General features: G+C 40.9%; 1 protein-coding gene across 1 annotated transcript in view; it reads left to right on the top strand.

Moving 5' to 3' along the window:
- The window catches only part of CPA6 (carboxypeptidase A6), a 386,652-nt gene that overhangs the window by 246,093 nt on the left and 121,909 nt on the right, over positions 1-18,650 (top strand). The window contains exon 5 of the mRNA XM_053715100.1: positions 5,660-5,761. Coding sequence (XP_053571075.1) covers positions 5,660-5,761 — 102 coding nt within the window. The remainder of the gene's footprint in view (positions 1-5,659; positions 5,762-18,650) is intronic.

Below are 18,650 nucleotides of genomic sequence, written 5' to 3'. Positions count from 1 at the left end.
GTCCACGGATCATCCATTACTTGTGGGATACCAATACCAAAGCTAAAGTACACGGATGAAGGGAGGGACAAGGCAGGAACTTAAATGGAAGGAACCACTGCCTGTAAAACCTTTCTCCCAAATATAGCCTCCAAAGAAGCAAAAGTATCAAATTTGTAAAATTTTGAAAAAGTATGAAGCGAAGACCAAGTCGCCGCCTTGCAAATCTGTTCAACAGAAGCCTCATTTTTAAAGGCCCAAGTGGAAGCCACAGCTCTAGTGGAATGAGCTGTAATCCTTTCAGGAGGCTGCTGTCCAGCAGTCTCATAGGCTAAGCGGATTAAGCTTCTTAGCCAAAAAGAAAAAGAGGTTGCCAAAGCCTTTTGACCTCTCCTCTGTCCAGAGTAGACAACAAACAAAGCAGATGTTTGACGAAAATCTTTAGTAGCTTGTAAGTAAAACTTTAAAGCACAGACCACGTCCAGATTGTGTAACACAAGGATGGAACCACAATCTCTTGATTGATATTCTTGTTAGATACCACCTTAGGTAAGAACCCAGGTTTGGTACGCAGGACTACCTTATCCGTATGAAAAATCAGATAAGGAGAATCACATTGTAAGGCAGATAGCTCAGAGACTCTACGAGTCGAGGAAATAGCTACCAAAAAAAAAAAAAAAGAACTTTCCAAGATAAAAGTTTGATATCTATGGAATGAAGAGGTTCAAACGGAACTCCTTGAAGAACCTTAAGAACCAAGTTTAAGCTCCATGGTGGAGCAACAGGTTTAAACACAGGCTTGATTCAAACTAAAGCCTGACAAAATGCCTGAACGTCTGGAACATCTGCCAGACGCTAGTGCAAAAGAATAGACAGAGCAAAAATCTGTCCCTTTAAGAAACTAGCTGACAATCCTTTTTCCAAACCTTCTTGGAGAAAAGATAAAATCCTAGGAATCCTGACCTTACTCCATGAGTAACCCTTGGATTCACACCAATAAAGATATCTACGCCATACCTTATGGTAAATTTTCCTGGTGACAGGCTTTCGTGCCTGTATTAAGGTATCAATAACTGACTCGGAGAAGCCACGCTTTGATAAAATCAAGCATTCAATCTCCAGGCAGTCAGCCTCAGAGAAATTAGATTTGGATGGTTGAAAAGACCCTGAAGTAGAAGGTCCTGTCTCAGAGGCAGAGACCATGGTGGAAAGGATGACATGTCCACTAGATCTGCATACCAGGTCCTGCGTGGCCACGCAGGTGCTATCAGAATCACAGATGCTCTCTCCTGCTTGATCTTGGCAATCAGTCGAGGGAGCAGAGGAAACGGTGGAAACACATAAGCCAGGTTGAAAGACCAGGGCGCTGCTAGAGTATCTATCAGTGTCGCCTTGGGATCCCTGGACCTGGATCCGTAACACGGAAGCTTGGCGTTCTGGCGAGATGCCATGAGATCCAGTTCTGGTTTGCCCCAACAGAGAATCATTTGTGCAAATACCTCCGGATGGAGTTCCCACTCTCCCGGATGAAAAGTCTGACGACTTAGAAAATCCGCCTCCCAGTGCTCTACATCTGGGATATGGATAGCTGATAGGTGGCAAGAGTGAATCTCTGCCCAGTGAATTATTTTTGAAACTTCTAACATCTCTAGGGAACTTCTTGTTCCCCCTCGATGGTTGATGTAAGCTACAGTCGTGATGTTGACCGACTGAAATCTGATGTACCTCAGAGTTCCTAAGTGAGGCCAAACCTGAAGAGCCTTGAATATCGCTCTTAGTTCCAGAATATTTATTGGAAGGAGAGACTCCTCCTGAGTCCACGATCCCTGAGCCTTCAGGGAGTTCCAGACTGCACCCCAACCTGGAAGGCTGGCATTTGTTGTTACAATAGTCCAATCTGGCCTGCGAAGGTCATACCTTTGGACAGATGGACCCGAGATAGCCACCAGGGAAGAGGATCCCTGGTCTCTTGGTCCAGATTCAGTTGAGGGGCCAAATCTGTGTAATCCCCACTCCACTGACTGAGCCTGCATAGTTGCAGCGGTCTGAGATGTAAGCGTGCAAACGGCACTATGTCCATTGCCGCTACCATTAAGCCGATTACTTCCATACACTGAGCCACCAAAGGGCGCGGAATGGAATGAAGAACCCGACAGGAATTTAGAAGCTTTGATAACCTGGACTCTGTCAAGGTAAATTTTCATTTCTACAGAATCTATCAGAGTCCCTAGAAAGGAAACTCTTGTGAGTGGGGATAGAGAACACTTTTCCTCGTTCACTTTCCACCCATGCGACCTCAGAAATGCCAGTACTATGTCCGTATGAGACTTGGCAATTTGGAAGTTTGACGCCTGTATCAGGATGTTGTCTAAATAAGGGGCTACTGCTATGCCCCGCGGCCTTAGGACCGCCAAAAGCGACCCTAGAACCTTTGTAAAGATTCTTGGGGCTGTAGCTAATCCAAAGGGAAGAGCTACAACTGGTAATGCCTGTCTTGAAAGGCAAACCTGAGAAACCGATGATGATCTTTGTGTATCGGAATGTGAAGATAAGCATCCTTTAGATCCACTGTAGTCATATATTGACCCTCCTTTGAGGAATTTGTTTAAGATCTTTAGATCCAAAATCGGTCTGAAGGTTCCCTCTTTTTTGGGAACCACAAACAGATTTGAGTAAAAACCCTGTTCCTGTTCCTCCTTTGGAACTGGATGGATCACTCCCAAAACTAGGAGGTCTCGTACACAGTGTAAGAATGCCTCACTCTTTATCTGGTTTGCAGATAATTGTGAAAGGTGAAATCTCCCTTTTGGGGGGGAAGCTTTGAAGTCCAGAAGATATCCCTGGGATATAATTTCCAACGCCCAGGGATCCTGAACATCTCTTGCCCACACCTGGGCGAAGAGTGAAAGTCTGCCCCCTACTAGATCCGTTACCGGATAGGGGGTCGTTCCTTCATGCTGTCTTAGAGGCAGCAGCAGGCTTTTTGACCTGCTTATCTTTTTTCCAGGTCTGGTTTGGTCTCCAGACCGTCTTGGATTGAGCAAAAGTTCCCTCTTGTTTATTATTAGAGGAAGTCGATGCCGCACCTGCCTTGAAGTTTCGAAAGGCACGAAAATTAGACTGTTTGGCCCTAGATTTGGACCTGTCCTGAGGAAGGGCACAACCTTTTCCTCCCGTGATATCAGCAATAATCTCCTTCAAACCAGGCCCAAATAGGGTCTGCCCCTTGAAGGGAATGTTAAGTAGCTTAGATTTTAAAGTCACGTCAGCTGACCATGATTTAAGCCATAGTACTCTGCGCTCCTGTATAGCAAAACCAGAATTCTTAGCCGTTAGTTTATTAAAATGAACAATGGCATCAGAAATAAAATAATTGGCTAGCTTAAGTGCTCTAAGTTTGCCAAGTATGTCATCCAATGGAGTCTCTACCTGTAAAGCCTCTTCCAGAGACTCAAACCAGTACGCCGCAGCAGCAGTGACAGGGGCAATGCATGCAATGGGCTGTAGGATAAAACCTTGTTGAATAAATATTTTCTTAAGGTAACCTTCTAATTTTTTATCCATTGGCTCTAAAAAAGCACAACTGTCCTCGACAGGGATAGTAGTACGCTTTGCTAGAGTAGAAACTGCTCCCTCCACCTTAGGGACTGTCTGCCATAAGTCCTGTGTGGTGGCGTCTATTGGAAAACATTTTTCTAAAAATAGGAGGGGAAGAGAACGGCACACCTGGTCTATCCCATTCCTTATTAATAATTTCTGTAAACCTTTTAGGTATTGGAAAAACATCAGTACACACCGGCACTGCAAAGCATTTATCCAGTCTACAAAATTTCTCTGGCACTGCAATGGTATCACAGTCATTCAGAGCAGCTAAAACCTCCCTAAGTAACACACAGAGGTGTTCAAGCTTAAATTTAAATGTAGAAATATTAGAATCAGGTATCTTTCCTGAGTCATTAACATCACCCACTGACTGAAGCTCTCCTTCCTCAGCTTCTGCATATTGTGAGGCAGTATCAGACATGGTTCTTAAAGCGTCAGTATGCTCTGCATTTTGTCTCACCCCAGAGCTATCTCGCTAACCTCTAAGTTCAGGTAGTCTGGCTAATACCGCTGACAGTGTATTATCCATGACTGCCGCCATGTCTTGTAAAGTAAACGCTATGGGCGCCCTAGATGTACTTGGCGCCATTTGAGCGGGAGTCCCTTGGGCGGGAGTCAAAGGGTCTGACACATGGGGAGAGTTAGTCGGCATAACTTTCCCCTCGTCAGATTCCTCTGGTGATAATTTTTTTAAAAACAGAATATGATCTTTATTGCATAAAATGAAATCAGTACATTTGGTACACATTCTAAGAGGGGGTTCCACCATGGCTTTTAAGCATAATGAACAAGGAGTTTCTTCTATGTCAGACATGTTTGTACAGACTAGCAATGAGACTAGCAATCTTGGAAAACACTTTAAATCAAGTTAACAAGCAAATATAAAAAAAAACGGTACTGTGCCTTTAAGAGAAACAAATTTTGTCAGAATTTGAAAAACAGTGAAAAAATGCAGTAAATCAAACGAAATTTTTACAGTGTATGTAATAGGCTAGCAGAGCATTGCATCCACTTGCAAATGGATGATTAACCCCTTAGTTCAAAAAACGGGTTAAAAAAAAAACGAAATAGACTTTTTTTTTGTTTGTTTGTTTGTTTTTTTGTTTTTTAACAGTCACAACCAACTGCCACAGCAAGCTGTGGTCCTACCTTCCCCAATAAACGACTTTGGAAAGCCTTTGAGCCCTTTAGAGATGTCCTATAGCATACAGGGGACTCCTGAGGGAAGCTGGATGTCACAGTTTGTAATTTTAACTGCACCAACTGTAACTTTTATACTATAACAGTGGAAAGCCTCAGTAAAACTGTTTCTAGTCAAAATTTAAGCCAGCCATGTGGAAAAAACTATGCCCCAATAAAGTTTTATCACCAATGCATATATAAAAACTATTAAACATGCCAGCAAACGTTTATATTGCAATATCATAAGGGTATTAACCCTGGGAGTAAGCATGATACCAGTCGTTATTAAATCACTGTATTCAGGCTTAACTTACATTAATCCGGTATCAGCAGCATTTTCTAGTGTTTTCCATCTCTAGAAAAAATTATAACTGCACATACCTGATAGCAGAATAAACTGCACGCCATTCTCTCGCTGAAGTTACCTCATCTGTTTAATCCCCTCAGACATATGTGAGAATAGCAATGGATCTTAGTTACAACCTGCTAAGATCATAGAAACCTCAGGCAGATTCTTCTTCTATTTACTGCCTGAGATAAAATAGCACAACTCCGGTACTATTTAAAAATAACAAACTTTTGATTGAAGAAAATAAACTAACTATATTTAACCACTCTCTCCTACAACATCCTAGCTTGTTGAGAGTTGCAAGAGAATGACTGGCTATGACAGTTAGGGGAGGAGCTATATAACAGCTCTGCTGTGGGTTTCCTCTTGCAACTTCCTGTTGGGAATGAGAATATCCCACAAGTAATGGATGATCCGTGGACTGGATACACCTTACAAGAGAAATATAGTCTTTTGTCAGTTCCTTTGTCTACTTACAATATACAGAAAACAGAGTACATGGATTTTCTTTTCGTATAAGTTTTAATTTTGGTCTATTTCATTTAGATTGTACGATGGATGCGTCACATGAATAAGACTCATGCTAATCTTGTTTCTATGTTCTCCATTGGAAAGTCATACGAAGGAAGAAAACTGTTAGTGCTTAAGGTAATAAAGCAAATGATAATAACTGGGATCACAATAGTTGGTGTATTCAGGTGTGTCTAGAGTGTAAGCAGATGTCAGTCTAAAATTAGATTTTGGGCGAGATTACATATACAGCGCAGGGTTTAGCGCAACTGCTGAAAGCCGCATTTCTGGACACATTTCTGGAGTCGCCAGTGACTTACGGCAGTTTAGAAACTGCCGGCGCCTAAGAAAATTTAAAAAAAAATGTTAAAAATTGCCCGTAAAAGTATAACCCGCCTCCTAAAAATAAACCCGACGCGTCAAAACCCCTATATCCGCCATCCCCCCCAAATCGCAACTAATAATACAAGTATTAACCCCTAAACTGCCAACCCCACACAACGCAATATACCTAATAAATGTGTTAAACCCTAACCCGCCATTCACCCACATCACAATCTACCTAATATATGTATTAACCCCTAATCCGCCATTCACCCACAACGCCAACTACCTATCAACACTTTAACCCCTAATCCGCCAACCCCCTACAATACATTAAGCCTAATTAACCTATTAACCCCAACCCCCCACAATGCAAATAACTAATTTAATTACTAAGCCCCTAACCTAACACCCCCTAAATTAACCCCAATTACATAAAATAAATAAATACTAAGTTACAATTAAAATAAAAAATCTAACATTACTTTAAAAAAAAATAAAACTAAGATTAAATTAAATTAATCTAAAATTACAAAAAATAAAAAAGTCTAAGTTTACAGAAAAAATAAACAAAAATTAAAAAATTAAACCTAATCCCTTTGAAAATAATAAAGCCCCCCAAAATAAAAACACCCCCTAATCTTAACTAAACTGCCAATAGCCCTTAAAAGGACCTTTTATAGGCCATTGCCCTAAGTTAAACAGCTCTTTTACATTAAATAAATACTAAGTGCCCCCCAACAGTAAAACCCTCCACCCACCAAACCCCCCAAAATAAAAATAAAAAACTAACACTAAAAAACCTATGCTACCCATTGCCCCTAAAGGGGCATTTGTATGGACATTGCCCTTAAAAGGGCATTCAGCTCTTTTACAAGCCCATTAAAACCCTATAAAAAAACAAAAAACTAAATCTAACCCCCAAATAGATACTCACTGTTCCTGAATTCTGACGGAGAAGGTCTTCTTCCAAGCGGACCTCTTCTATCTTCATCCAGGACCAAGCCAGCGCAGAGCGAAGATGACCGTGGAACAGAAGACCGGCCACAGCGGAGACATCGAGCATGGAGATCCTCTTCGTACGATCGTCGCCGCACACTAAAAATGGAATGCAAGGTACCCGTTTAAATATGAGGTACCGTGCATTCCTTTTGGCTGAAAAATTTAAATCAGCCAATATGATTAGAGCTACTGAAATCCTATTGGCTGAATTGAATTAGCCAATAGGATTTGAGCTACTGAAATCCTATTGGCTAATTCAAATCAGTCAATAGGATTTCATTGGCTCTAATAGGAATGCAAGTAGCCCCATATTTAAACGGGTACCTTGCATTCCATCTTTAATGTGCGGCGACGATCGTACGAAGAGGATCTCCACGATCGATGGCTTCGTGATCGTCGGTCTTCTATTCCGCGGTCACCTCCGCTCTGCGCTGGCTTGGTACTGGATGAAGATAGAAGAGGTCACCGTGCTGGAAGATGATATCAACGCCTCCAAGAAGACTTAACCGCCTGGAAGAAGACCTTCTCCGCCGGACTTCAGGAACAGTGAGTACCTATATGGGGGTTAGATTTAGGCTTTTTTTAATTTTTTTTTTTTTTTTTTTTTTTAGATTAAGGATTTATTGGGCTTGTAAAAGAGCCGACTGCCCTTTTAAGGGCAGTAAAAGAGCTGAATGTCATTTTAAGTGCAATGCCCATACAAATGCACCTTTAGAGGCAATGGGTAGTTTAGCTTTTTTTATTTTGGGGGTTTGGTGGGGTTTTTTTTTGTACTGTTAGGGGGGAATTAGTATTTTTAAATTAAAAATAGCTGTTTTACTTAGGGCAATGACCTACAAAAGGCCGTTTTAAAGGCTATCAGTAGTTTAGTTTAGTTTAGTTTAGTTTAGATTAGATTAGATTAGGGGGTGTTTTTATTTTTTATTTTTTTTATTTGGTTTATTATTTTCTTTTACAAGATATACCGAGTCCACGGGTTTCATCCTTTACTTGTGGGATATAATCCTCCTGCTAACAAGAAGTGGCAAAGAGTACCACAGCAGAGCTGCTATATAGCTCCTCCCTTAACTCCTCCCCCCAGTCATTCTCTTTGCCTATGCATAGCAATAGGAAGGGTAAAGTTTATGTGGTGATAAAAAGATAGTTTAGTTTTTTCTTCAATCAAGAGTTTGTTATTTTAAATGGTACAGGTGAGTACTGTTTTTACTCTGGCATGTTATGAAAGAAGAATCATGCCTTGAGTCTGATGATCTTAGCAGTAGTAACTAAAATCAATGTTCGTTCCCACAAGCGTTGCTGAGGAAGTACAGGAGAAGTCTTCAGTATGGGGGAACGATTTCTTGCTACAAGCAATTTTAAGGTATGTGCAGTCATTTTCATTCTGAGGAGACATGATATATCAGAATTTGGCTGACATATTCCCCATGCGGGGCAAGGGTAAGCAGTAGTCCTTATTATAGGGTGGTACTGTGATAACCTGTGTATTATTATCCCATTCTGAATAACATGGGATACTTAAGAGCTATGTGGTTAGACACTGGGGCAGCCTAGGAAACCTAATGGTAGACGATTATGGGGTTTATTGAGGCTGAGTTTGTATTTTATATGGGGTTCACATGGCATATTTATTTCAAAAGAAGCAGTGTGTACATAGGTTATTTAGAAAACGCTTCCCATGCGGTTTTCTGTAGCTTTGGCTCATCAGACATGATGGGAGGGGCCTATTTTCGTGCTTCAGTGCGCAGTTAGCTCCGGTTGGAACCAGACTGTGAGGCTGTACTTTGGAGTGAGACCGGATCGTTTTGACAGGTCTTGGGGGCAGGTAGGCGCCACAGCGGAGCTGTGGCGAGGTGCAGAAGTATTTAAGTGAAAATTTGTCTGCAGATCGTTTTACTCCTGCCTAAATTACTGAAATTGAAATTTAACTCTTCTTTTACTTGTGGTGCAAAATCCGATGGCACATTAGGCTCTTAAAACAACAAAATTATTCATTTTGATAATCGTTTTAATGACTTTGCAAAACAGTGTACACTTTTTTATACTTAAAGGCGCAGTAACCGTTTTTTGTACTGTATTATTTTTCACACATAATAAAGATTGGGAAAGACTCGTGCTGTTATTACTAGTCTGTACAACATGTCTGACATGAGAAGTCAGTGTTCTATGTGTTTAGAAGCCATGGTGGAACCCCCTCTTACATTGTGCCCTTCTTGTACTGAAAGGGCCTTACACTGTAAGGATCACATTTTAAATAAAGAAAGTGGGCCTCAAGAGGATTCTCAGTCTGCAGAGAATCAAGATATGCCATTTAATTCTCCCCAAGTGTCACAACCTTTAACGCCCATGCAAGCAACGCCAAGTACTTCCAGTTCGTCTAATTCTTTTACTTTGCAAGATATGGCTGTAGTCATGTCAACTACCCTTACAGAGGTATTGTCTAAACTGCCAGGCTTGCAGGGTAAACGCCATAGGTCAGATATTAATACAAATACTGAACCCTCTGACGCCTTAGTGGCTATTTCCGACGTAAACTCCCAATGCTCTGATTTGGGGGTTAGGGATTTTATGTCTGAGGGAGAACTTTCAGAGTCAGGAAATTTATTACCTCAGACAGATTCGGACTTCGTGTCCTTTAAATTCAAATTAGAACACCTCCGCTTATTGCTCAGGGAGGTTCTGGCGACTCTGGATGATTGTGACCCGATCACAGTTCCTCCAGAAAAATTGTGTAAAATGGACAAATATTTGGAAGTACCTACTTACACGGATGTTTTTCCGGTTCCTAAGAGAATTTCGGAAATTGTTAAGAAGGAATGGGATAGACCAGGTATTCCGTTTTCTCCCCCTCCTAGTTTTAAGAAAATGTTTCCCATATCTGACACCATGCTGGATTTTTGGCAATTGATTCCCAAGGTGGAGGGAGCTGTTTCTACTTTAGCTAAACGTACAACTATACCCATTGAGGACAGTTGTGTGTTTAAAGACCCTATGGATAAAAAATTGGAAGGTCTTCTAAAGAAAATTTTTGTTCACCAGGGTTTTCTATTACAGCCTATAGCTTGCATAATTCCAGTAACTACTGCAGCTGCTTTTTGGTTTGACGCCCTGGAAGAGTCCCTGAAGGTTGGACACCTTTAGAGGATATTTTAGACAGAACTAAGGCTCTTAAACTAGAAAATTCTTTCATGACGGATGCTGCTTTTCAACTTGCAAAATTAGCAGTGAAAAATGCAGGCTTTGCTATTGTGGCGCATAGAGCGTTATGGCTAAAGTCTTGGTCGGCTGACGTATCGTCTAAGTCTAAGCTTTTGTCTATTCCCTTCAAGGGTAAGACCCTATTCGGGCCTGAACTGAAAGAAATAATCTCTGACATTACTGGAGGTAAGGGTCACACCCTACCTCAGGACAAGCCCCTCAAGATGAGGAGTAAACAAAATAATTTTCGTTCCTTTCGAAATTTTAAAGGAACATCCTCTGCTTCCCCTTCCTCCACTAAGCAGGAAGGGAACCTTGTGCAATCCAAGGCAGTCTGGAGACCTAACTAGGCCTGGAATAAAGGTAAACAAGTCAAGAAGCCTGCTGCTGCTACCAAGACAGCATGAAGGGGCAGCCCCCGATCCGGGACTGGATCTAGTAGGGGGCAGACTATATTTCTTTGCTCAGGCTTGGGAAAGGGTTGTACAGGATCCCTGGGCATTGGAAATTGTGACCCAGGGGTATCAGTTGGAATTCAAGGATTTCCCCCCAAGGGGAAGATTTCATCTTTCACGATTGTCTGTAGACCAGACAAAAAGAGAGGCGTTCTTACGCTGTGTAAAAGACCTCTACACCATGGGTGTAATTTGCCCAGTTCCAGATCAGGAACAAGGGCAGGGGTTCTATTCAAACCTTTTCATGGTTCCCAAAAAAGAGGGAACCTTCAGACCGATTTTAGATCTCAAATGTCTAAACAAGTTTCTCAGAGTCCCATTGTTCAAGATGGAGACCATTCGTACAATTCTGCCTATGATCCAGGAGGGTCAGTACATGACCACGGTGGACCTGAAGGATGCGTATCTTCACGTCCCTATCCACAAGGATCATTATCAGTTCCTGCGATTTGCATTTCAGGACAAACATTATCAGTTTGTGACCCTTCCCTTTGGGTTGGACACAGCTCCCAGGATCTTCACAAAGGTTCTAGGGTCTCTTCTAGCGGTGCTCAGGTCGTGAGGAATAGCGGTGCTGCCCTATCTGGACGATATCTTGATCCAGGCGTCAACTTTTCATCTGTTCAAATCTCACACGGACATCGTGTTGTCATTTCTGAGAACTCACGGTTGGAAAGTGAATGTAGAAAAGAGTTCACTAGTTCCACGGACAAGATTTCCATTCCTGGGAACTCTGAAAGACTCAGCAAACATGAAAATATTTCTGACAGAAGTCAGAAAATCAAAGATTATAACTAATTGCAGGGCTCTGCAGTCCATTCATTGGCCATCAGTGGCTCAGTGTATGGAAGTCATTGGACTAATGGTAGCAGCAATGGATATCATCCCGTTTGCTCCCTTTCATCTCAGACCACTACAACTGTGCATGCTCAGTCAGTGGAATGGGGATTACACAAAAATATCTCCTCAGATAAATCTGGACCAAGAGACCAGAGACTCTCTTCAGTGGTGGTTGTCGCAGGACAATCTGTCCCAAGGGATGTGCTTCCGCAGGCCATCTTGGGTGATAGTAACGACGGACGCCAGTCTTCTGGGTTGGGGTGCAGTCTGGAATTCCCTGAAGGTTCAGGGTGTGTGGACTCAAGCGGAGTCTCAATTACCAATCAATATTCTGGAACTGAGAGCGATATTCAACACGCTGTTAGCGTGGCCTCAGTTGGCTTCGGCCAGATTCATAAGATTCCATATGTCTGAGATCTATATCCCAGGAGTAGAAAACTGGGAAGCAGATTTTCTAAGTCATCAGACTTTTCATCCGGGTGAGTGGGAACTCCACCCGGAGGTGTTTGCAACCTTGATTCATCAATGGGGCACACCGGAAATTGGATCTGATGGCATCTCGACAGAATGTTAAATTTCCACGTTACGGGTCCAGGTCAAGAGACCCCCAGGCGGTGCTGATAGATACTCTAGTAGTACCTTGGTCGTTCAACCTGGCTTATGTGTTTCCACCGTTTCCTCTCCTTCCTTGTGTGATTGCCAGAATCAAACAGGAGAGGGCTTCAGTGATTCTAATAGCGCCTGTGTGGCCACGCAGGACCTGGTATGCAGATTTAGTGGACATGTCGCCTCTGACACTGTGGAGACTTCCTTTGAGAAGGGACCTTCTCATTCAAGGTCCTTTCAAACATCCAAATCTCACTTCTCTGCAACTGACTGCTTGGAGATTGAACGCTTGATCTTATCTAAGCTGGGTTTTTCTGAGCCATTGATTCTCTGATTCAGGCTCGCAAGCCGGTCACTAGAAAGATTTACCATAAGATATGGCGTAAATATCTTTATTGGTGTGAATCCAAGGGTTACTCATGGAGTAAGGTTAGGATTCCTAGGATTTTGTCCTTTCTCCATGAAGGATTGGAGAAAGGTTTATCAGATATGTTCCTTGAAAGGTCAAATTTCTGCTTTGTCAATTTTGCTTCACAAGCGTCTGGCAGATGTACCAGATGTTCAGGCATTTTGCCAGGCTTTAATCAGAATCAAGCCTGTGTTTAAACCAATTGCTCCGCCATGGAGTTTGAATTTAGTTCTTAATGTTCTTCAAGGGGTTCCGTTTGAACCCATGCATTCTATAGATATTAAGCTGTTATCTTGGAAAGTTTTATTTTTGGTAGCTATTTCTTCTGCTCGAAGAGTTTCTGAGCTTTCTGCATTGCATTGTGATTCCCCTTATCTTATATTCCATTCTGATAAGGTGGTTTTGCGGACTAAACCTGGGTTTCTTCCTAAGGTTGTTTCAAACAAGAATATTAATCAGGAAATTGTGGTTCCTTCCTTGTGTCCTAATCCTTCCTCTAAGAAGGAACGTCTGTTGCATAACTTGGACGTGGTTCGTTCTTTAAAATTTTATTTACAAGCAACCAAGGATTTCTGTCAAACATCTTCCCTGTTTGTTGTTTATTCTGGGAAACGTAGGGGTCAAAAAGCTACATCTACCTCTCTCTCTTTTTGGCTGAGAAGCATCATCCGCCTAGCATATGAGACTGCTGGACAGCAGCCCCCTGAAAAGATTACGGCTCATTCCACTAGAGCTGTGGCTTCCACTTAGGCTTCCTGTCTTGTCCCTCCCTTTCATCCGTGTCCTAAAGCTTTGGTATTGGTATCCCACAAGTAAAGGATGAAACCTGTGGACTCAGTATATCTTGTAAAAGAAAAGGACATTTATGCTTACCTGATAAATTTATTTATTTTACGATATACCAAGTCCATGGCCCACCCTGTCATTTTGAGACAGGATTTAATTTTTATAAACTTTAGTCACCTCTGCACCTTGTTAGTTCTTTCCCTTTCTCTTCCTATACCTTCGGTCGAATGACTGGTGGGAGGAGTTAAGGAAGGAGCTATATAGCAGCTCTGCTGTGGTGCTCTTTGCCACTTCCTGTTAGCAGGAGGATTATGTCCCACAAGTAAAGAATGAAACCCGTGGACTCGGTATATCGTAAAAGAAATCAATTTATCAGGTAAGCATAAATTTCCTTTTCTGTAATGTTAGACATTATTTTTTTATTTTTAAAGTAATGTTAGGTTTTTTATTTTAATTGTAATTTAGTATTTTTTAATTTTAGGCAATTGTGGTTAATTTAGGGGGTGTTAGGTTAGGGGGCTTAGTAATTAAATTAGTTATTTGTGTTTTGGGGGGATGGCGGTTTAGGAGTTTAGGATTATTTAGGTTTATTGCGACGTGGGGGGTTTGTGGTTTAGGGTTAATAGCTTAATTAGTTACTTTGCCATGTGGGGGTATGGCGGATTAGGGGTTAATACTTTTTATTAGGCATATTGTGATGTGGAGGTTGGTAGATTAGGGGTTAATATACTTTATTAGTTATATAAAATAAATTATGTGACAGCACCGCTGATATACTCAAATAAATTACTAACACTGTGCTAGTGCCTGGGATAGGGTCTAGTCTAACTACCCTAATGATAAATAGTACAAAAAAATCCCAGCACTTGAGTCTTAGAATAATTTTATTCAAAGAGCAACTTTAAACAGCATTAACATCTTATGTGGGGCTAAACTCATTCACACACTCCTCTTCACACAAACCCCATCCACCAAACATCACACTGCTCAGAAAATTGCCAGGAGCTCAACACCAAAAATATTTTTTGGAAATAAACCAAGAAAAAAATAAAGAAAAAGAAAATGTTATAATTGTACAACCTCCAAGGCGTCCCAAGGGGGAATGACCAGCAACACCTGCACAAAAAATACTCAAGAATGATTCACAGCCTTTGTTATATCCAGACGATTCTGTAACGTAGTAATATTACCCTTATTATAAAGTCTCTTAAATAACACAGTCCCAGTGTGTAAGAAAGAGTGTAATCCAATGGACATTAAAATCGGATATCTCTTTCACTTGTCCAATTCGCCACTTGATTACTGGTTTTATAATGATAACCTGTCCCAATATCTTTAAGGGAAATCACTGTGTAGACTTATACACTGCATACATTTTTAAGTTGCAGTCTGACTCCATAGGGGTACATGTATGGTTGAAATCTGTAGCACCTGTGTCTAAAATATGCTAGCACATATTAACATAACAGTTAGTGTATGGATGTCACAGAGGTACAGACATTCGTAATCCCAAATTTTTTTCTGTTTCAATCTTCGCTCACCCCAACCACTTAATCAACCCACTTGTGTTGAAATGCGCGTCAGAGTGTTTGTGACGCCATCACCTGCCATGCTTTGTGTCTGAAGTGCTGCACATTAACAAGAAAAAATTTGGACTTCAGTTACATTGACGTAGGAGACCAGAGAAACCGGTTACAGATGGAATCACTAATATATTGTTCGTATACTGTTGGATATAGACTCACAGACACCACACACACCACAAACCTCTCTGTGTGACATAGACTCACGTATCTGGTTTACACAAACACTGCAGCTGCATAAGAGTGGTACCAAGTGGGTTGATCAAGTGGTTGGGGTGAGCGAAATTAAAACCATTATTAAATATTATTATTGCATAAATGTTTTTTTCATGTTTTCATCTACTTAACTGAAAAGGACTCCAATGCACTTCTTTATATTTATATATGTATTTATGTGCTTATATGTTTGCATGTATAAATAAATATATATATATATATATATATATACAGTATATACATATGTCTGTAAATACATATATACACACATAAATACATATGTACACACACATATATATGTATATATATATATATATACATACATCTTTAGATCTGTATATGTTTGTATCTCTATGTTAAAGCCCTTTGCCTGCCTTTTAAAAACTCATATGTTTGAGCCGTTATAACTTTTTTGTGCAGTATTGTTTTAAATAATTTTTATTAGATGGTGTTGTTTTGAGTGTAACTGTACTTTATAATGTATCTTTGATTATGTTTTGTGACACTTTTTTGTTTAGCGAAACAGTTAATCAGGGCTCTGAAGTCACGCTAACCCAACGAGCGTTGACTTAAATTGTGCACAAGCGACCGTGTTTACTTTCAACTTGTAATATGAGTGAAAAATACTGTGCATGCAAACAGGTGCGATAAACCCATTTTTGCTTGTGTGTAACATCTAGCACGTTATCTGGCCCTTAATGTTTTTAAAAATGTGGTATTAAGTATTAATATTTGAATTATACATTCAAATACATATTAAAATGCTAAAGAAATAAATGAATGGAGGTGAATTAACATTTAATAAATGTTAGGCAATTATTAATAAAGAAGATAAGGTTTTGGGGAAGGGTTAAAGAGATAATGGGGTCGAATTATGAAGCAGCGGATGCTGCTTCCAACCCACTCCACTTCAGTTCCACCTGAAGGCGGAAGTTAAGAAGCAGCGGTCCTAAGACCGCTGCTCGTTAACTCGTGGACAACAATCAGCCCAATCGAATATGATCAGGTTGATTGACACCCCCTGCTAGCGGCCGATTGGCCACAAATCTGCATGGGGCGGTATTGCACCAGCAGTTCACAAGAACTGCTGGTGCAATGATAAATGCCGGCAGCGTATGCTGTCGGCATTTATCGATGTGCAGTGGAAATGATACGCTACTGCTATGCAAACAGCCTGATTTGAAAGTATATCTACCCCAGCCTTGCAAGAAAATGCACAGACCTTATTTCAGCTGTTCCCCTGCTATGTAAACAGCCTGATTTGAAAGTATATCTACCCCAGCCTTGCAAGAAAATACACAGAGCTTATTTTAGCTGTTCCCCTGCTATGCAAACAGGTAGCTTCTGGAAGATAGTTTCCCTCCCACCCTAGACTCATTTCTTTATTTATAGATAGTCTCACACACTAGTTTCATTCTCCTTAAATGACAGCTGCAAACACTGATCAGCACATCCTTCCTTTTACTTAACCCTATAGAATACATACCCTCTCTTCCTCTAAATAGCTATATATCACACATCAATAGTATATATACTTTTTTTTTCATCTACATACCTCATACCTCTTGCAAATGATGTAAAGTCTAACCCTGGTCCCTCAACAAATTCCATCCCTAGCCTTCCAGCTAAAAAGGCCTCTCCTTTGTGCACTGTAATATCCGCAGCTTACTACCAAAAATCGATGCACTGCAAGCATGGTGTTTACAATACAAGCCAAAATCATTGTGATCTCTGAATCGTGGCTAACCGCAAAAATACCTGAGTCTGCCATTGCTATACATGGGTATTCATGCCATAGAAATGATAGAGCAAAGAGAGGAGGCAGCATTGTAATTTATGTTGACAATTACACAAAGTACACCCCCTTACAAAAATAAAGCTCTCCTGACACCTTTGATTTCCTTTCTGGCACAATTGAGATCCCATGCAGTAAATCAATCATTGTTGCAGGAATCTACCGCCCACCTAGCTCCCCTGTACATTCCCTTTCTGACATAGCACATCTCCTTAGTGAAACCATAGCTCGAAACCCAAAAAGTGAAATTTTGTTTTTTGGAGATTTTAATATTGATTGGATCAATCCAAAAAATAATAGTTGTCATTCGCTGTTTAAATCTTTGCAGCTAACGCAATTAATCTCCTTCCCAACTTGCATAAACATCAAAAGCCATAATCACACCCTGTTCGACTGGATTCTCTCCACTTCTCTCGACCGAATCCAGGAGGCAGGTGTTCTCCCTAACAGTTTCAGTGACCACTGCTTAGTGTACTGCATGCGCAAAATAAAGGCAACTAAATCCTCTCCCAAGGTTAAAATCACCAGGTCCTTCAAAAAATTTAATCTTCAATCATTTCTAAATGACATCAAGAACCTCCCCTGGCACAGATTAAACCTAATCCCAGATCTAGACTCTGCAGTTGAATTCTTTCAGTCTGAACTCCTACAAGTTTGGAATTTACATGCCCTGCTGCGTAAGGTGAGAGTAAAAGGAGCACACTTGAATTGGATCACAGCTGACCTCATTCAAATGTACCAGTTTCGGGATTCATTGTGGTCAAAGTTCCAGCATACAGGCTCTATGAATGATCACTGTGTATATAGACAATGGCGAAATATATGCACTAAACAAACAAAATTGGCCAAGGCCCAATATTTCTGTGAAAATCTGAACAATAACATATCAAACCCTAGAAGGTTTTGGAAACAAATAAACAACTTACAAAATCCACCAATCCACTCCCAACCCCCCACTGTCAATGTGGACAACCGAACCCTGCAACTCCCCTTAGAATTAGCAAATGCCTTTAATAGTTATTTTGTCGGATGCTCCACCACCCTGATTGACAAACTAATAAATGACACGCATCCTGAAACTACAAATGTGGATCAGGCCCCACTAAATCAGAAAAGACCCAATATAGAGAAGTTCAACTTTAGACCTGTACCCATCAATGTCATTAAGAAACACCTTTATAATCTAAAAATGAAAAACCAGTCTGGACCTGATCAAATCCCAGGAATGCTGTTAAAACTCAGTGCGCCGGCAATTGCTAAACCTCTCACAACCCTAATTAACGAATCCTTGGTGTCTGGATACATACCCAAACTTTGGAAAACTGCAAGAGTAGTGCCTATCCATAAAATTTGGGAGTTAACCTTGGCTTCTAATTATTGCCCTATATCTTTGCTCCCAGTGTTGTCAAAAATCTTAGAAAAATGCATCCATACGCAATTATGTGAGTATTATCAACAATCTAACTATCTGACCCCTGATCAATCAGGTTTTCGCCTGAATCACTCCACTACAACTGCCATCCTAAAAGTTTGCAACGACATCCAAACTGGCATGGAACAGGGAGACCGAACTGGAGCTATTTTCCTTGATTTTGCGAAGGCCTTTGACACAGTAGACCACGACATACTACTGCTCAAACTAAAAAACTCTGGTATTGCTGATCGTCCCTTAACCTGGTTTCGATCATATGTATCAGATCAATCACAATATGTCTCCGTTTCTGACAGCGACTCCCTCCCTCTCCCAGTCACGTGTGGTGTTCCCCAAGGTTCCATTCTCGGCCCCCTATTATTCACATTATTTATAAATGATCTG

The sequence above is a fragment of the Bombina bombina genome, chromosome 5 (genome assembly GCF_027579735.1).
Source record: "Bombina bombina isolate aBomBom1 chromosome 5, aBomBom1.pri, whole genome shotgun sequence".
Classification (NCBI taxonomy): Eukaryota; Metazoa; Chordata; class Amphibia; order Anura; family Bombinatoridae; genus Bombina; species Bombina bombina.
The sequence above is the reverse complement of the archived record's forward strand: the minus strand, read 5'-3'. Positions and strand labels throughout refer to the sequence as shown.